Source organism: Ochotona curzoniae, unplaced genomic scaffold (assembly GCF_017591425.1).
Source record: "Ochotona curzoniae isolate NIBS_2020 unplaced genomic scaffold, NIBS_Ocur_1.0 scaffold_4701, whole genome shotgun sequence".
Taxonomy (NCBI): Eukaryota; Metazoa; Chordata; class Mammalia; order Lagomorpha; family Ochotonidae; genus Ochotona; species Ochotona curzoniae.
The window spans coordinates 43,728,794-43,749,425 of record NW_024467122.1 but is presented as its reverse complement, the minus strand read 5'-3'; the positions used below and the strand labels follow the sequence as shown (position 1 = coordinate 43,749,425).

At 41.1% G+C, this 20,632-nt stretch overlaps 1 protein-coding gene across 3 annotated transcripts in view; it reads right to left on the bottom strand.

Annotated features, from left to right (window-relative positions):
• The window catches only part of FMN1 (formin 1), a 360,709-nt gene that overhangs the window by 249,607 nt on the left and 90,470 nt on the right, over positions 1 to 20,632 (bottom strand). The window contains exons 1-2 of one of the 3 annotated variants that reach the window (XM_040969591.1): positions 18,509 to 19,982; positions 17,007 to 17,124 (exon numbers count right to left, since the gene is read on the bottom strand). The exons of 1 other annotated variant lie outside the window; for it this stretch is intronic. In XM_040969591.1, the coding sequence (XP_040825525.1) occupies positions 17,007 to 17,124; positions 18,509 to 19,882 (1,492 nt within the window). In that variant the 5' untranslated portion in view covers positions 19,883 to 19,982. Of the gene's footprint in view, positions 1 to 17,006; positions 17,125 to 18,508; positions 19,983 to 20,632 lie in introns of those variants that run through there. One more of the 3 variants, XM_040969588.1, reaches the window with a different exon arrangement.

Genomic DNA, 20,632 nt, shown 5'->3' with positions numbered 1-20,632 from the left:
CCAAAGCCAGGAGCCAGGAGCTTCTTCTGGGTCTCCCATGCAGTGCAAGGTCCTAAGGCTTTGGGCCATCCTCGACTGCTTTCCCAGGCCACAAGCAGGGAGCTGGATAAGAAGCAGGGCTGCTGGGAGATGAACTGGCATTCATATGGGATCCGGCTCATGGAAGGTAAGGACTTGAGCCGCTAGGCTACTGTGCTGGGTCCTCTGATGCAGATTTGACTAAAGTACTAAGGGACTTTTTATTGCTTATATTCATGGTAGAATGTAATGGCAACTTTAATTACACATTATTAAAAATAAAAGTGGAGGACTGATACAGTGGCTCAACAGGCTAATCCTCCATCTTACAGAGCGAGGATCCCATATGGGCACCAGTTTTAGTCCCAGCTGCTCCACTTCTGATCCAGCACCCTGCTCACTGCCTGGAAAAGCAGGAGATGGCCCAAGTCCTTGGGCCCTGCTCCCATGTGCAAGACCCCGAGGCTCCTAGATTCTAGTTTTGGATTGGCTCGGGTCTGGCTATTGTGCCCATTTGGGTAGATATCCAGTGGATGGCAGATCTCTCTGTGTTTCTCCTTTTCTCTCTGTTCCACTCTACATTGCTTTTGGAAATTTTTCTCCCAGCTAACTGTTTAACCACATAGCTTACACAGGCTGTATCACCCTTTACATAGGACCTCTGCACCAGCTGTTCCTTTTGCCTGCACTCGCTTATCTCCATCTCTTTTCTTAGTTCTTTGTTTAAACGCCCATTTCTCAATGAAGTATCACGCTAACCATCCTATTTAAAACTACAACAAGCCCTACCATCGCAATCCTCAACCCTAGACCCTGCTTTTCTTTTTTACACCATCTAACACTGTCTAATAAATGATGCAATTTATAAACTATGTTTATAGCTTTCCTCAGGGCAGAAACTTCCTTCTGCTTTGATCACTGACTCAATTCAAATACCTAAACAGTGGAGGTCACTCGAGGAAAACATCTGAAGTGATGTACAAATTTCAAAACAAGTTATTTACTGGAGTCTATGATGTGACACATTTTCTGCACACACAAAATTTTTTTGTGAGATTAACTATCACTGTATTCTTAATAGTTTTGCTCCCACTCATTCCTAAGTGAATCTTTATTCGAGTCCTTAGAAGTATACCTGCATTTATTCTAGAAGGAGTTAAGGAACTTACATTGTGGTTCACGTGTGTAAGCCACCTATTGGGACAGATGGACAACACGTCACAGTGTCTGAAATTGAGCCCAGACACCAATTCCATTCCAGATTCCTGATAATGCACTTGGGAGGTTGCAGAAGATGGTCCAAGTACTTGGGACCTTCCTGCCCACACTGAAGACCTGATGGAGTTCCTGGCTCCTGACCTTGGCCTGTCACAGTGCTGCAGGCATTTGGAAAGTAAACCAGTAGATGGAATCTCTCTTTCTCTCTCTCTCTCTCTGTGCCAGTCTGCCTTTCAAATAAATTTTTAAAAAAACCCTTAAAATGCAATAAAATTGATGTGTTATGACATAGCAGGTTAAACCACTGCTTGGGATGCCACATATACTATCACAGGACTGGTTCAAGTCCTATCTACTCCACATCTGATCTAGCTGCTTGCTAATGCTGCCCTGGAAAGGAGCAAATGACACATGACAACCCATTAGTTATGTCTGATAATAGCGACGTGATAGTTTCAACATAAGTAGTCAGAAATTCCACAACATTTGGCCTTTTCAGCTATTTTTATTTTTGGTTTTGCTCCTGTTAGGCAGGGAGGACACCAGGCTGGAGTTTCTGGTGCTTAGCCTCTGCCTTCCAGGGAGGAGACCAGACTGGAGTTTCTGGTGCTTAGCCTCTGCCTTCCCCAGCCTGGAGATTTACAGCTATTTAGGAAAACGAATCAGTGAATAAGACATCTCTTTCCCTGCTTCTCTGTCTCGCATATTCTTTCCCTATTTTTCCCTCTTCATCCCTTTCTTTTGCTTCCTTCATCCCTCCCTGTCACTCTGTACTTCAAAAAGTTATCGTGGCTGTTCATGTGAGTTGACAAGTCCCTCGGTTTAACAGTACAAACCAGCAGGGATCAAATATTGATTCCTCTCTCTTCTCCTTTGTAGCCAGGGCAACATATGAAATTCTCAACTGCAATATCCTTCTTGGTAAAATTTAGATAATTATCTACTTCATGGCTTCAAAGTAAGGACTACAATTTAATTATTATTTTAACTGTATATAGCATTCAACTCATTTCTAAGGACTTGACAGATACAAAACACAAATATTCTATTATCATCATCAGTAAAGCATGGAAATTCCTTTTTGCAGCATATGTGACAGAGCACCTACTATTCCTTCTCTTAAAATGGAAACTTAATTTAAAAAGATTTTTTTAACTTATAAAAGCAATACAAGAAGGCCACATAGAGTTTAAGAAACAAAGGAAAATCTGGCCCTCTAAGCTGACCATACTAATAGGTTGCTGCATTTCCTTCTGTTCTGTTGCCTTTCCTCAACATTAACAGCGGTCTTGAACTCTTCAACCACTGACTAGTTTCATCTGTGATCCTTACTAAAAATTAGTGAATAAAATGCATAATACAGAAACCGCAGCCCTTTGTTGCTGACCTCAAGAAGACCAGAAACACAAGCTGGCTGGTTGCCCAAGCACACAACAGGACAGAACTAATTTATTCCTGGTAGAAATATCCATGTCCTTACTCACCTGCAGAGCTCAATCCCTTGAAATATCCAGAGCTGACCGAGTTTGAGGCGAGATGGGTACAAGTGGGTGTGGGACAGAATACAAGAGCCTATATACAATGCCAGTGGCTCCATAGCCACAAGGGGCTGGGGACTGTGCTTGACCTGGCTGTGTCCTCTGTAACCACAGGCTCTGTTTATAACCCTTGAAAGCCAAACACCTTGCTGTGGGCAAAGGAACCTTGCCATGCCCCAGGGAAAGATCAACAATAGTGATACTTTTCTGGAAATGATGAACCTGTCACGTTCACTTGCTCTGGCACACAGAGCCAACTCAATAAACTATAATCATATGTGTTATCATTCCGTGTTGAGACCCAGTAATTTACATTTTTGACACCAGTACAGGTGATTTAGGTGCAGAGGTTTTAAAAGTATAAAAGAGAACACTGCTCTTCAAACTCTGTTGTTCATGCATCCATTAACATTTTTCTAAAAAATAACATCCTCTTTACAGGTATTAAAATTGACCTCTATAACATTTCATTATGCATGTAAATAGTTGTAGGATGAGCATTTGGCCTGTATCACAATCACATGCAGGAATAAATGTGATTAAACACCTGCTTTAGCTTTTGACTTCAGCTTCCTACAGGTGCGGATCCTGGGAGACAGCAGTGATGGTCCAAGTAATTGAGTCCCTACCATCCATGTGGCAGAGCTAGGTGGAGATCCTGACCCCTCTGGTCCTGGGAGCAGCCCCCGTCTCCTCCACTGCAGGAGGTAAATCAGGCACATGAGATGGCCTGGTCCCATTTACCTTTCAAGTAAGGCAAAAATAAAAATTTTAAAAATAGCTGCAAATGTCAAATGTTGTGGAATTTCTTACTACTTATCTTTTTAGCTATCACACCACTCTATCAAATATAGCTAAAGGACCAAATAACACTAGTTTTCCTCCTGACATCATCCATTTTTAAATGGTATCAGTTCTGTTTTACCACTTAGAAATTTTACATAGTTCCTTTGTATGCCTTAAAATATCTCCATTTCATTTTGTTACAAAACATACCCATACTAATAGTTTTACACTTGACTGTCTTTTACAAATAACCCTTTCATAATTTGCATATGGTACAAATATAAAAATATTTAATTTTCAAAACTTTACTGCAAGAATTTTGGCTTTTAGTTAAATTCTGAACTAAGTTTTGTTCACTATTTTTAATATTATCTAACCCATGAAAACAACACATTAACTACTAATAAACAGCTTAGGATGGCCCAAGTACCTGGGTCCGTGCTAGCCATGTGGGAGACCCGAATGGATTTCTAGTACCCTGCCTTCAGTCTGGTCCAACCCTGGGTCTTGCAGCCTAATCTGTCTGTTTCTCTCTCTCTCTCTCCCTCCCTTTTCTGTCTTCCCTCCTACTGTAAATCTAGGTTTCAAGTAAATACTTAAATCGAAAGAAAAAAAAATCACAGTGATGACCAACTGATCACAATACACTCCTGGGATGATTACCCCTCCCCCATCACTGAGGTCTGAGAATGATTGAAATAAGAGCGAATGAAAACATATAAAATGTTATAACAAGATAAAGCTTAAACAAAAATGCAGCAATAAAAGACCTATCATAGACAGTCTCTGATAGCTAAGGAATTCAGAAAAGAGGAGGGTAGAAGGAGAGGATTGGGCTTGGTCTCTTTGCTTCCTTCTGATGATATGATTCCAATTTCAATAAAACTTCACTTCTACTCTCATCGTTTCATCTCTTGTAAATCATCACTGACATCACAACACAAATCCAGACTCCTCTCACCAGTTTTCCTGCAATTTAATCGGAGGCTCATCTAGGATTTTTTTTTTCTCCAATGACTTGAAGTAATAATATTCTTCATGCACGACCATGATCATGAAATCTTGGATGGAAAGATTTTGCCAGCTGGCACCACAACCGCCTTCTGATAAGACCCTGTCTTAAATGCGGGTTCCGACTTCACACCGATTCAACTTGCAGAATCCAGAGTGATTGTCACCAGCCAGAGCTTCCATAAGCAGAGGAAGGGAATGAGAGAGCCCAGAACTAAAAACAGGACAGACTAATGCCCTCCCACAGCTCCTTCCCAGCATGGAAGACCATGAAACAAAACAAGGTGGAAGCCCCTTATAACAACACTTTCCAACCAGGACAGCAGCTAAGTTTCAATGACAAAGCCTAGGTATTGGTAAAAATACTATAGTTTCATTTAGATAGTCCCATACTTCCCAGTAATTAATGTATATAATCACTACCGAGACTGTAAGATTCCCATGGCCTGGCTTCTTTTTCTAACAACCTCTCTGATTGACTGATTGATTGAACAATCTTACAAAACTCCTACCTGGTTATTTTCCCACCTAAAACCTGTCAAGGCTTCTTTTCCGTTATCTACACAATCATCAATATGGGATGACATATACTCTTTCATAGGTCTTGTCACTGTTCTGGTCTACAGGTCTACCCCCCTGCACATCCTTCCCCCTCTGTCTCTTACATATCAACCGTAAGAACCTACAAACATCGGTTGCCGTTTTTCCTCTGTTTGTTGCTCCACCTTGCCTCCACCTGACATACCCAAATGACGGTCTTCCAAGTGGCCTGTCCTCATTATGTAAGCAAGAGAGATGACATTCTGTTTTGTGTTCTACTTTATGCAATGTATTCTGCTACAAAGGCATCTAGAGTGTTGTATTACAGTTATTACACATTTTGGCTCTCCCCAACCCTACTGTCATTTCACTACCCCCTCCACATTTTAAAAAACACAACAAACAGGGCCCAGTGCAAAAGCCTAGCTGCCTAGCCTAGCCTTGCATTAGCCAGGGTCCCATATGGGCACTGGTTCTAATCCTGGCGGCACCACTTCCCATCCAGCTTCCCGCCTGTGGTCTGGGAAAGCAGTGGAGGATGGCCCAAAGCCTTAGGACACGGTACCCCTGTGGGAGACCCGGAAGAAGCTCTTGGCTCCTGACTTTGGATTGGTTCAACTCTGGCAATTGTGCACACTTGGGGAGTGAATCAACGAACTGAAGATCTTCCTCTCTGTCTCTCCTCCTCTCTGTATATCTGAATTTTCAATAAAAATAAATAAATCTTAAAAAAATTAACTACTAGAAAGCATGGGTCTTTGTCCCACACACCAAGGGTCTTGTCCTACACAGCAGTATGTAGTAGATTCTTGGAAAATATTTGCTAAATAAACAATTGCATTATTTGAAATACTGGACTTAACAGCACCAGTGAATTAAGCACTAATAAAGAGTTTGGTGTTACTAAGCAAGAGGTAAATACACTTTTGGAGCATCAGTGACTCTGATGTCACAGCCACTTACCTGCAGCTTCTAAGATTACAGCACAAGATAGAATGTGTGCTCTAACAAAGTCAAGGGAAATCCCCTAGGAGACACCTTAGTCATGCCATGAAGCTCGACACACAATAGCAGCATTTTATCAAAGTTAACTTCTTGCCTTGAATGGTGGTACCCTGAAGGATAATAACATCAGAGAATAGTGCAGTGGATAGCTCTGAAAACCTTTTGGTGTTATTTTCTATTTTATCACATCTAGTGTTCTACTGTAGAATCACTTCATACTTTGCTACCTAAATATTAGAAAACATCTTCCTCATTTCTGTCAACTTCCCTTATCTTGAGTTAATAAGATTGACTATTTTACTATTCCTTACTTAAAATAACCAACGTATCAATAAATCAAGTTCAGCATTTTTCATAACCAAACAGAACGGTTCTCACATACATCCAGTAAATCTAAAATAAATGTTACTAATCAGATTAAAGAAAGTCATAAGATCATTTCAAAAAGTATACCACTAATGTATGAAATTTAAACATCTTTTTGTGAGAAAAACACAGATCTACACAATAAAGATAGTTAACTAAAAATCCCCAACAAAGCACTCTAACTGGAAAACATCAGAAAATAGTGTTTTAAGAATCAGTAATGATACTAGAATATCTGCTCTTCCCTGCTTTCTCAGCTTTGTTTTGTAGGTCCCAGCCAGTGAAAAGAAGAATGGGGAAAAACTTGTTATTTTTTTTCACTGATGTTAACAATTCAAATTTTAAAATGGACAGAGGACATAAAAATATATTTCTCCAAAGAAAATAGACACATAGCCAAGAAGCACATGAAAAGATATTTGACATCACCAATGGTTAAGGGAAACACAAACCCAAACCACAAAGAGATACATCATACCCATCCGGATAGCTGCTGTGGAGAAAAAAAAAAAAAAAAGCAGCAGAAGCGGAAGAAAACAAAAATCATCAAGGACACAGAAAAATTAGAATCCTTATATTTTGTTAGTAAGAATATAAAACAGGGCAGCTGGTATTGGAAACAGTATAGTACAACCTCAAAAAAATTTGAATCATCATATGGCCCAGCAATTCTACTTTTTGATAAATATACGTAAGAACTGAAATATCTTAAAGAGATATTTGCACACTTATGCTCAGATTATTCAGAAAAGTCAGGAGATGGAAGCAATCCATTCGACAGCTGAATGGAAAAAAACAAAATGTGGTCTATATAATTAAAGGAAGTATATCAGCTTCAAAGAGGAAAAAAATGTTGGCATATGATACAGCCTAGATTAACCCTGAAGAAAAGCAATAAGCCAGTCACCAAAAAGCCAAATGTTGTCCATTTTGTCTACAAAGGGTCTTTAACATAGTGAAACTCATAGGAACTAAAGTGGTGACTGCCAAAGGTATGGGGAGGTTAGTAAGCCATTGTTTAAAGTGCAAAGTTTCAGTTTTAAAAGATGAAAATGTTCAGAAGAGTCAGCAGATGGCAGCAATATTAATACAGTTTTACTGTAGAACTGTACACTTTAAAATAAAGTAGTAAATCTCACGCATATTTTGCACAACTTTTAAAACATACATTTTCATATTTGCCTATCCTAAAACATCCAAAGCTTTCAGCAGAACAACTAGTAAAAGTCAGAATTGAAGTGAAAGAAAATCAACAGCACTGCCATACCAATTAAAAATAAAAATACTACAGTCAAATACGCAATCTAAAAATAAGCTTTTGTTTTACTTAACTTTGTGTTCAAATAAGGAATCTAAGTCGCCCCAAATTAGTCAGTTTTTCCAAAGTCCCAGTCAGATGCTGCTGAGCCTAAAATTGATTCTATAACATCAGATCCCACAGCCCAAACTCCCTAGTGTTACAGCACACTGCTGCCCCTCAATATATCGTCATCCACACAGAGAAGTAAATAATCCATGAAGTTAAATATATTTCTATATAAAAACACACATGCATCTTATTTAAAACGCATAAATTGTTATAGTTGACATTAACGAAACCTTCCTCAAGATCGCAAATTACAAGAAACTTGGAAAAGATTTGCTTACATAAAACACAAAACTTCTGTATAACGTAAGATAACATCAGATAAAACACACAGCAAAATGAATGACACTGCAATATATACAACAAGGGACTCTATTCTTTTGTATATAAAAAGCTCCTTAAAATCAGTAAGAAAAAAAGACTAATGACCCAAGTATTCAATAGTCAAAAGTACCATCAAGTCAGAAGCACAGATCTAAATAGTCAATAAATACATGAAAACACGTTCCATTCTGTTTATAGTAAAACATCAGTGTATGAGAAGCAACAGTGTCATTTTTAAATAACCCACTAGATAGGTATGAATTATATAATGTGCATTATTGTCCTAGTTTATTAACAGGTTCAATATTTTCAAAGGCCAAGTGCGTTACCCATTAGTGGTTAAGAGTCAAGGATAATACAGCAAATTTTATTCCATGCTTCAAAATATTTATAGCTATATATAAGACGGTCATATAAGAATTTCATGCCAGCACTGCTTGCAATAGTAAAGACTTCTAAGCAATTGAAGAAATCCACTGATAAGGGAACAGCTTAGTAAATTAGTCACTACGCTGTAGAACACGGTGAAGCCATTAACGGAATGAAGGAGAATGAGAAGATCTGCATGAACTAACATGGAAAGGCCTCTACAACACGCCGAGAAGCAGCTAATTCTAGTACAGTTGGCACAGGATGAACCCACAGATATGGAAACAGCTTGCCTTCGTGTGTCACTGTACCCACAAACTGTATAAAAACAGGTGACAGGGCAGCTTGTTACAGAACCACCAAAATAACTGATTGAGACATTTGTTCATGCAACTCCCCAGAATCAAGCACACATACACCACTGAATGAGCCTCACTTGAACACAGCAAGACTTCAAGGCCAGAAACATTTTTATAGGCTTTAAATTGGTTTGGTGAACCTCCTTAGCATAAAATATATCTTCAAACTCCTTTCTTTGAGTTTCAAATGGCAAATCAAAGCAGCAGCATGAAAAAAACCAAACCACTGTTGCCTGACCCAGGCAATGATCCAGCATGGTCATCATATGCTGTTTTTCATTGTCCAGATTGGCACTTCGAGTGCTATAATTTTTTTCTGTCAACTAGTGTAACTTAAATGTGCCTGTCTCCATGCATTTTCCTTGTTGGGTCTTAATAAACTGGTGTACTGGCAAGGGGAAAAATTCACCACTCTCCATCATATCCCCCATTTAGGGCTGTCATTTTCTTCAAATTGCAAATTTCAGCCCATTTATTCATTATGTCTCTTTTGACAAGTCAAAACCTTACTGACTGGCATCTATAAAATGAATAGGATGAGCTAAAGGATCTCCAAGATGCTTGTTCTGAACAGTGAGATTGTCTGTTACAATCTCTTGCCTCCCCAAACCAAAGATCCTTTCCAGTATTTCCTTAGAAGCAGTTGCGATTTAATGAGTCACTGAGCCACACTTCAGGGTTCCCTCTCTTTCAGGGAAGCTCTGGCTCCCATGTGTGTTGTAGGAGTCAGTTTCCTCTCCACAGCTGCCAGCTCTGTAAACAAAGTGGCAGCTTAGCATGTTTGCTTCACTTTCACAGGCCTTTCCTGCTTCTTCCTACACCTGCAAAGCATGGTTATTCTGATCTTTTCCCTCTCCAGCTTCCAGTTTCTAGGCTATCACCATTAAGTGTCGGGAAAGCATGCCACAAAGGCTCATGGAAAGATGAATAAACCCATCGCTATGGTGTGACGGAATGCTTGGGACAATTTGTCTGGACACTTTGACTTTAAAGAAAAGACACATATGACTCATGTAGCATGTTAGCTATGAGTGTAGAAATGAAAAATCAAATTACAGAACACCAGCGAAATATTCCGAAGTATTTATAGCTTTCTCCTAGTGTAGTGAAGCAAGAATTTCTGACTCACCAGGAAGGATGACAAACAGCTCTATCACTTTATAATGTAGGAAACCCAAATTAGAAACAAACCAGAAACTAAGCAAATCTTTACTAAGCTGAGGCAGGGGCTGCTTCTCTGGTCCAAAATGCTCTGCATTAGGGATGTTGCTGAGCTGCTCTAAGGTTCAACGAGTGTCCCATGTGTGGATGGTTCATTCACCCTGCAACCACAAAACACCTTCTAAGTTCTCTTCCCCATAAAGGCAAGAGCAGTGTACATACCACTGCCAAGGCCAGGCCAACCCCAGCAAATGCTGAGAAGGCTTTTCCAGACATATAATGGATGAGCAACTGAAGGTATACAAATCATTTCAGAAAGCTTGAGTGCTTTGTCTGCTGTTTTTCCTCCTTCATGTGTTCTGTGGTGCAACTGAGTCACTGACAGTTCCCCCACATGGTCCCATTTCAGTTCCATAAGCATTAACATCATTTCCTCTCAGGATTTTGAGACATACATGACAACTTATTCCTTAAAATTTTCAAAAAAAAAAAAAAAGAAAAAAGTTATGACATCTCATAAATCAAAATAGGAGATGGGCCTAGTGGCTAAAATCCTCATCTTGCAGCATCCACTAAGATCCCATATGGGCGCCGGTCCGCACTGGTGGCCCCACTTCCCATCCAGCTCCCATCCAGCTCCCTGCTTGTGGCCTGGGAAAGCAGTCGAGCACAGCCCAAAGCCTTGGGACCCTGCACCTACATAGGAAGTCTGGAGGAATCCCCTGGCTCCTGGCTTTGGATCGCCTCAGCTCCGGCCATTGAGGCCACTTGGGGAATGAACCTGTGGAGGGAAGATTTTCTTCTCTTTCTCTCTTTCTTTCTGTAATTCTGACTTTGCAATAAAGTAAATCTTTATTTAAAAAGAAAAAAAAAGACAAAATAGGAGACAAATGGGAAAAGGAAGCCCAGATTTGGGCACAATGTTTGCAACAGAGCTTCTTCATTGGCAACTGGGCCATCCAAAGATGGCTGTGGAATCCAAGAGTAAGTTATGAAACCTAGGAGAAAATGCTCTTTTTCTTTTTAACTGAAATCTTCTGTTATCACTAGATTTTTAAAGAAGAATCAAAATATTAAGAACAATCAACCACAGTAAGACAGAGAAGATGGCCCTGAGGTCAGTCATTCCAAACAAGTATTTCACTCAGTCAAGCCTGAGCTTGACAAGAAAACCACCTACAGAGAAGCTACTGCACGTACATCACTAGATCCTTGGAAACAGACCACATTTTTTGAAAAAAAAATTTCATAAGTAACAAATTCATATCACATTCTAATTAAGACAGCAATATGCCTGAGAATATATTTGTTTGCAAGCCAAATTATAAGACTATAATTCCAATAAAAGTTCCACAGGAATATTTTTGAAACTCAGCCAAGTAAACTTTCTTTGGGAAAGTAAGTCAATATATGAATAAATCCAAAAAATTTCCTGAAAGCCAGAGTCAGAGACAGGGAAAAAGGGCAAGAGACAGATTTTCAACATGTTGATATTCCAAAAATGACTGAGATAGCTAGGACTTCCCAGGCCAAGCACTTAGGCCAAATTCTGCTGCCTCCACAAACACATTGGCAGGGAGCTGAATCAGAAGTGGAGCAGCCAGGAGGAAGGGAAGGGGCAGAGGAGGGTGCACACAGCACAATGATGCAACCAGATAATCCTCCACCTGAAAGTGCTGGGATCCCATATGGGCACTGGTTCACATCTAGCTCCCTGCTATGGCCTGAGAGAGCAGAAGAGGATGGTCCAAAACTTTGGGATCCTACACCCACGCGGGAGTCTCAGAGGAAGCTCCTGGCTCCAGGCTTCAGGCTTCAGATTGGCTCATTTCTAGCTGATGGAAAATCCTTGGTTTCACCTCCTTTCTGTAAACCTATCTGCAAGGTGAGGACTTTAATCACTAGGTTACCGCACTGAATTCAATAAATAAATCTGAAAAACAAAATTACTTGAAGTAGAACAGCTGCATCTCAAAAATCTCCCCCTTTAGGTTGCTGAGGCTGTAAGTAGTGGTTCAACCTTCCATGCCACATCATTGGTCCTCAAAACTATTTTTGAAAAGAAGTACACAAGGGCCCAATGCAGTACCCTAGAGGTTAAAGTCTTCAACTTGCCTGCACCAGGATCCCATATGGAACCAGTTCATGTCCTGGCTGCTGCACTTCCCATCCAGCTCCCCATTTGTGACCTGGGAAGGTACCTGAGGATGGCACAGGGCCTTGGGACTCTGCACCCACATGGGAGACTCTGAAAAAGCTCCTATCTCCTGACTTCGGATCAACTCAGCTCTGGTTGTTGAGGCCACTTTGGAGCTAAACCAGTAGATGGAGGACCTTTCTTTCTGTGGATCTTTCAAATGAATAAATAAATAAATCTTAAGGAGAGAAAGAAGTACACACATACAAAAAACATAAATTGGCTCATTTGGGGATGTATTGTAATGCTCCAATGATTAAGATATTAGTACAATACGCAAGCATATCAAAGACAATAGACAATACAAAACGATTCTAAACTTACTATTGTCAAAGACTAATTATTCTAAAGCTCCACTTTAAAATTTGTTGGCAATTTAGAAAAAAAATAAATCTCAAGGCTTTGGGCCATCCTCTACTTCCTTCCCAGGCCACAAGCAGGGAACTGGATGGGAAGTACAGCAACAGGGATACAAACCAGTGCCCATATAGGATCTCAGCAGATGTAAGGTGAGGATTTAACTACTAGGCTATCATGCTGGGCCCATAGTTTTTTGTAAGATTATTATTTATGATATATTTTAATAGTATAAAATAATCTAATTTCTATAAAATCACTGGCCATATGTGTTAAAATCGTTTAAATTGTTCAAATGAGAAAAGTATTATCTAAATTTATTTTTTTAGTGTTTAACTCATAGAGACCATTAGTCATTAATTCACATTCAGAATGTTGACAATGATTTCTATGAAACAGAATCACGGAAATTTTCTTTGGCTTTGTCATTTTTGTGTTTAATCTCAAAATTCTATTTTATTTTATTATATTTGTAATTTAGGGAAGTATTTAAAACTTAGAGATTTCTGAAACCAGTAAATAAATCCTTATACACACACACATCTGTAGAATGAAGTTCTGAATAATAGTCATTCTAATTTCTCTGTCCTCTTCAGAGTAGAAAATATATAACCCATAGGATAATAAAAACAGTAGTGTGTTCCATGCCCTTATAGTAGGAACCAGTGCTGTGAGGGAGAACAAGGCAGGCTTTTCTCTAGGCAGCCTTTGGAAGCATCCCCCATGGGGCCTGCTGGCTGTTCATGGTTGGCAGTGTGACCTTGCTGAGGATGATCCACCACTCTAGGCCTGGTCAGCTGCCCAAAAGACAGTGTGAAGAGGTTTCCAGGCCTTTGACCTTGGAGTTAAGCAATGGGGACAACGGCAGGTCAGGGCGGCTCAGGCCGTTTCCTTCACCAAGTCTCACACAACACTGAACTGCATCACAAAACACCTTTCCGTTTTTCCAAACTTCAGCTTTAAATTAACCCCAAGCTTCATGTTCTAATCAAGTTTACTTGATTCAGATCTGTCTGGTATACAGCACAGACATGGTAACATGAAGTCACCAGGAGTTTATTAACTGCTTAAGGATCTCAAAGAGCCTACTGAAAAATCAAATGCAAGTGCTCCAGAGAAAAGCCAAGATCAGGCTACAAGCTTGCACTCAGAGAGCAAAGCCAGTTCTCAGGGAAGCATGGAGTTTGTCATTCAGATTATTCCAATCTCATTTCAAAGAAAAAGAGGACAGAGGATTCTTTCCACGCCAACATTCTATCAGGCATTATAAATACGGGGCAGAATCACAATGAGAGCAACAACGCAAGAAAGCACAACACAAGAGATGGGGGAAATTCTGCTTCATTTGAGTGCAACAATTCAGGCACGGGGTAAATTAATGCTGCGAATTCCATTTCCCCAGTTCCAGCACCTGCAGCAGTCACTTCATTAACAGCTCTGGAGAACACTGGTACAATTCAACTGGCAACATCAACAAGAGCTCAGACAAGTGGTAATGCCTCAGTGGTGGGCACAGTATCATCAGAATGGCCTTGGAGGCTCTAGTAGGAGTAGTAGGAGTCAAAGGTTGTAGCTGCCAAGAAAGTTGTTGTAGTACTAGTAGTTGCAAGTGATGCCGATAGGGTTGGGAGTAGCAGGGGAAAGCCATCTTAGCCACTGACATTTAATTTCCACTATTAGAAATTTTCTTAAAAAAATATTCAATGATAGATTCTAAATGGAAGAAAATCACAGAGTAGCAACAAGAAAGAACCTTTTTTTAAAAAGAGTATTCATTTTTATTGCAACGTCAGATATACAGAGAGGTGGAGAGACAGAGAGGAAGATCTTCCATCTGATGGTTTACTGCCCAAGCGGTCACAACGGCTGGAACTGAGCCAATCTAAAGCCAGAAGCCAGGAGCTTCTGTCAGGTCTCCCACGCAGGTGCAGGATCCCAAGGTTTTGAGCCTTCTTTGACTGCTTTCCCAAGGTCACAAGCATGGAGCTGGATGGGAAGTGGGACTGCCAGGATTAGAAGTGGAGCCCATATGGGATTCTGGCTCATGCAAGGCTAGGACTTTAGCCACTAGGCTATAGTGCCAGGCCCAAGAAAGAACATTTTAAATAAGTCTATTGTTTTGCTAAAAAATATAGGTTAAATATATCCTGATCACTGAAAATGGAGAAACCAAAGCAGGATCAAGTCCAAAGTAGCTGAGTGCCAGCGTAAGGATGTGGGGTGATGATGACCAGCATCATCTACTCCTCAGCCCTGCCAAGGACTGGGTTGGGATGAACAGCACAGAATCATAATAGCACATAAGAAACAAAAACAGCAAGTGTCTTAGCCCTCATATCACTAATCTGATAAGTGACTTACCACTAAAAAGTAAGGAAAACGGAAGAGACAAAAACACAAGACTTTGACCTTCTTGCACTATCTCAGGTCTAATTTCCATCTTTGTGTTCCCCACAGTATGGTAAATTTTTTGTTTCTGTAAAGGTGAGGAAACCAATGGAAGGTCCACAAAATATGTTTAACTATAAACTAAATGTTTCTAAGTATCCAGTTTCCCAGAGGTAAAGTCAACTTCCTCAAGATTAGCAATAAATAAGGCAACCATATATTGATATACAGTAATGTGGTAGAAAATAAGTTTGCTGCAGGACTGAAGGACTTTACTCTTCTTTGAAACACACCGCTGGATTAAAGAGCATCTGGAAGGTTTTCAAGAAACTGAGCCTTGATCAGGAGCTCAGTAAATATGTCGTAGTACTGCCTGTCACCCAGGGAGTTGGCTGGGGAGCCAGACCCGTTGTCCTTGAGACTGTCACCTGTGCTCTCTGTGTAGTGATGCTGTCACCTCCCAACACAACTAGCGCTATCAGCCTATTCCTGCCTTCGGCTTTTCCCCGTTTCATTCAAGACCTTAAGTAGCTTTCTTAGTATTATGAAATGTGGACTCAGAGCTACTTTTCATAATACTAAGAAATACTGAGAATACTAAGAAAGATTGAGAAAGTCACTGCAAAGGTCAGTGACAAGGCCGCTCTGAAACCCTGGAAGTGCAACAGGACAATAAGCAAGAACTAAGGGATATCTGTAGAATCCGAAGAGCATGTCCAAATACTACTCAACATGAAGTAAAACAACAACAAAAAAATCCTTTCCTTCTTTTTGTGGCAAAAGCCCATTATTACAAAGAAGAGCACCATAATATTGTCTTTGGTAAGGGCAAAACTGAAACTCATCATATATACTAGGAATAAGAATTCACAGGATTATAGCTTTTATTATATAAATTTCAGAATGTTTAGTCACTTACATTTTACCACATCATGAGAAAAATAGCTTGGTAGGTAGTCGAATATTGTAACCATAAACTCTAAAATTTGGGGGAATTTAACTAGCAGCAAGAAGCCTAAAACAACTGTACGTGCATATTTTCCCTAAGGATATGACAGTGTTCAATCTATCAAGCTGAGCGCCAACAGAAAAAACACTATGAAGTATTTAATATGTTGGGAAATCCCAAGTTTCCAACTGCATAAACGCGGACTAGAAACAATCCCAAGAATCACCTGTGAATGTGTCTAAATTACAGACATGATATCAAACTTCAGTCTATTTCTTATTAATGAGGAATGACAGTAAGTATTTTTCTATAAGCATAAGCTGGCCGGTATATACACACACCTATGAAAACCAATAAAATATAAAACATGAGTAAGTAATCTTCAAGTATCAAAAGAAAGCAAAGATTTCATCAGAAATACACGCACACATACATTTGTGCACACATGCAATTTTCTAAAATTCTCTGACCACTTAAAAAAATTGTGTGAACCTATCACTTTAAAAGTAAAAATATCTAGATTTCTACTGGATTTAAATAGACTCAAGTAAAGTTCCTGGGAAGTTTTCCAGAGAGTTAGATTGCTTTAAAATTGGCCATGCAGTAAAGAAAGCTTTTGTCTAAAGAGAGGGAGCAAGAAACTGATATGGTATCTGTAGGTTCGCTCTGCACAAGGTTCCTTTATCTCAGGAGCATTACTCAGAGACAAACAACAAATCAGATTTCAGCTCTGGAGAATCGTACTCAGCCTCTTCCAGCAGCACTGCCAGCTCACACAAATCTTACATGAGCGCCAACCACCTGTTTCCTGAGGAATTTGCAACATACCTTCTCCATTACCTCCCCCAAGCTTCTGTGTTACACACATGCCCGTTTCCATTCATCGCGCTACGGCCCTTTCACTCACCTTAACAACCAAAAGAGAAAGAGAAGCTTTCTACATTATATCTTACAATGAAACAAAACTCCAAATTCTGAGAGTCTACTAAGTCAGAACTACAAGCTGCTGCAGGAAGAGATTCATTGCACAGCACCTGGCTTCCTTTCACATTACCTGCTTCCGTGTACTTCAATCCCACTTTTTCTTCTGCATCTTTTGTCTTCGGGGGTGGCCAGACAGCTTGGAGTCTACCAGGGGTCCTGTCATCCTGCTCTGTGGGACTCTGGTCAGGCTGTGGGGGAAAAAAGGACAATGAGTAAATTCAATGAAATGCGGTCAGAGCTGGTGAATTCCTGAAAACAAACATGGCAGATTTTAAAGCTAGGATTAATTATTAGTTGCACACTGCTTTCATCCACTATAGTGTCAATTACAGCCTCAACATCCTACTACTTATTCGAGTCTCTTTCAGAGATGTAAAGCAGTTGTTGGGAGTGAAAATGAACAAACAGAATACTCAAGGGTAAGAATCATATAGTCCTTAGTCAACTATTTATGAGGTAACTTTTCAAAAAGCAAAAACATACCTTGAGATGAAGACAAAGACTCAAATATATTACATTCAGGTACATGGTGGGAATGATTCCAAATACTGTCTGAACTACTCCAGGGTTATGTATAACAACAAGGGCTAAATTGACTTTTTCCATGAATATTAACAATAAACCAAAACATATTTCAGTAGGGATCCAACACTGATAATTTCAATTCTTCTTTTCTTTCCTACTCAGAAGATGAATGAATGAGGTTGCCTTCACGTTCAAATTATTTTTATAGGAACTGATTTTTACAACTGGGAGAATGCTGTGTTATCTTTAGTTTTAAACTACAATCCAAGATAACTTTCAACATTTTAACTATCATATTAATTGCATGACAGAGAGTCACAGTCACAGAGGGATCAGAAATTAAGCAAGAAATTCTATTTTTTGTTCTCATGAATCTTTAAGATCTACTGGATTTGGGGTTCTAAAAATTAATAATTTTTTTTCATACAGCAATAATCCCCACTAATTAGATACCTCTTATGCACTAACTTAAAATAATCCTCATATCAACCACAAAAAAATAAGGATTACTTTCCTCATTTTACACATGGAAAGATTGATGCTCAGAAATGATCATGGCCACCAAGTCTGTAAATTTTAGAGAATTAAAAGTTGGGTCTTTTTCTAAACTAGTGTTTAGTCAAGAAGTCTCAGAACATTTAAACAAAATCACAAATACAGTTTGCAAGATGGCAGACTTTCAAAGGAAAAATACTGTTTTTACAAAGGTATAATTAAGTTGTGAGGAAATTCCTGTAAAATTGTGCTGTGCATCCTTATTGCCTCACATCCCATGCTGGTGAGTTTTTACAAGGACATTCACTTAAAATGCTTAAACTCAGAGTGACAAGTCTTCCTAAAGCCCACATAAATCTCTTACAATATTCCAGAAAAAATATGAGGAAGAGAGAGAAGCATTTTTGTCCAACTCTATTCTTCTTTTACAGGTGATTTCACCGCATTCTAAACATTTTTCACCTACAAAGAGACCACCACCAAGGGCTAACTGACATTCCCTTCTACAGCAAGCCATTTTTACGATGAAATGCAAAGCCCAATTCTACATACACTTTTGGAATCAGACGGGCTGTCCGCTGGCCTGGACTTGGACCGCTCAAACACAGCTCTCAGGGACTCCTTCTCATGTCTCATCTTGCGCTTGATGGCCTCCAGCTCAGAGGTGTCAGCTGTGGTCCCCTTTTTGGGGGGACGGATGAACAAGGCTTTAAAGGCCTCCAGGGCAGTCTCCGGTGGCTTTGGCTTGATTTCGCCACCCTGGGTATGGGCTTCTCCGGGGTCACCAGGGATCTCCTGGTCAGCACCACAGCCCATCTCTTCCTTGGGCGAGCCAGGGTCCGCTGCTTTCCCCTCAGTTTTGGGCATGTCAATGTTGAGCAGCTGAGAGAGCTGCTCCAGGAGAGTGGGAGTGGCCTTAGGATCCGTTGTTTTCTCCCCACTCCTCACTGTCTGGGGCCCTGCCTGCCCTAGGGACTTATGAACAGGCTGGGTCAACTTGAGCAAAGCCAGGTCCCCATCTTTTGGTTTAATTTCAGTGATGGTCTCACCTCCCTCAGCCATCGCCCCCTTCTTTAGCACACGAAGTCCACTAAAAAAGGCTGGAAGCTGGAATGACTTCTCTCCGGGGCCCTCCTTTTTAGAAGCAGCACTCCTAATAACATCAACACTCAAATTCTGGTCTGTTGCTGCAGATGCAAGGGAGGATCCTTCTTCTCCAGCCTGGCCCTGGGTAGGACTCTGCTCTGTTGCCAAACCACCATGGCCAACTTGCAGTTTCCCACTGCCTTCAGGTGGAGTCCTTGGAGGATCCTCTGTACGGGACTCTGCATCTTCCGCTTCCACAACGGCAGCGTTTTCCCCAGAATCTTCTAATTTTTCTTCAGATTCTTGGGAGGTCTCAGATAATACAACATCAGGAGATTCTGGGCCATTAGCTCTGCCTCCCTCTTCTGGCTCCTGGCCACCATCATCAGAGTCAGAATCACTGGTGGTGTGCACGAGGGTCCCCCGTGCACAAATGGTCTCATCTTTGTCCACACTCAAAGTATCCTGAGGGACAAGTTCTTGGCCAGGGAGAGAAGTCTCTGCTTCTGCTTTACCCTGACTTCCTTCGGATCCTATTTCCACCCTTGCAGTCTTCCCACCATCTTCAGGGTCAGGTGGAACCACAGCCGCTGCCTCCTGCTGCTCTGAGCTGTTGCTGGGTTCATCCTGCCCAGGCGTGGGATCCCCGTCTAAACTGCGAAATGATTTCAGCACTGCCTGTTCCTCTCCGGGCTTCACAGCTTCCAACTTGTTGGTAAATCCAAACAGGGATTTCATGGAAAACTTACTCAGGATCGACTGAGCCATTTCAAGTCCAGCTTCAGGTTTCTCTGGTCCCAAGACATCACTGCCATTCGGAGAGTTACCCTCCTCCTCCATGTCCCAGCCGTGCCCTCGGTGGAAGCTGTGGCTCGTGTTACCTTCCCCGGCTCTTTCTCAGTTTATCCACTCCATCTGCTCTTAACTTCCAGGACAGAGAGCAACAGGACGTGGGAGGCAGCCAGGCTCTAGACTGCTCAGCGAACACCCTTGGCCTCTCGGAGTCACGGCGCCCTCCTTCCGGTGTGCCTGGTGACGGCCCGCCCTAGTCAACTATCAAACGTTGGTGGCGCTCCGTGCCCTGGAGCTGCGCACCTTACTACACACACATACACACACAGTGACCCGTGAGCCGGCTCTTCTGGGACTTCCGTATTTATCCCCGTGTACAAAAGGCTTTTTGTCGGAGGGAAAGTCAGTCTGCCCTGTAATCCCAGCCCAGGACTTCACCAGGAGCTCCGCCCCAGCGCCTGCCTGTGGTTCTCCTGGTTGCACTCAACTTCCTCATTGGTGAGCAAGTGGAGGTTCCTGAAAGTGCTGAGCCTGCAAACCGGTCCCTGACGACAGCCGTAACCACCACCTCCCTGGGACTGCCCAAGGGATTCAGAAGTGAATCAGCAGAAAAATGACCAAAATGCTTTCTAAACCCGCCTTCCTTTCTATCCTGAAGGCAATCCTGAGCCGCCCAGGACAAGAAACCAGCTGCCCACCCAGATCCCTTGCCATTCACAAAGCCCACACCAAATAAACAAAGGTAGAAAAAGAAAAGAGGCCAATTCTAAATGACCAGAACTCTTTAAAAAAGCAGAT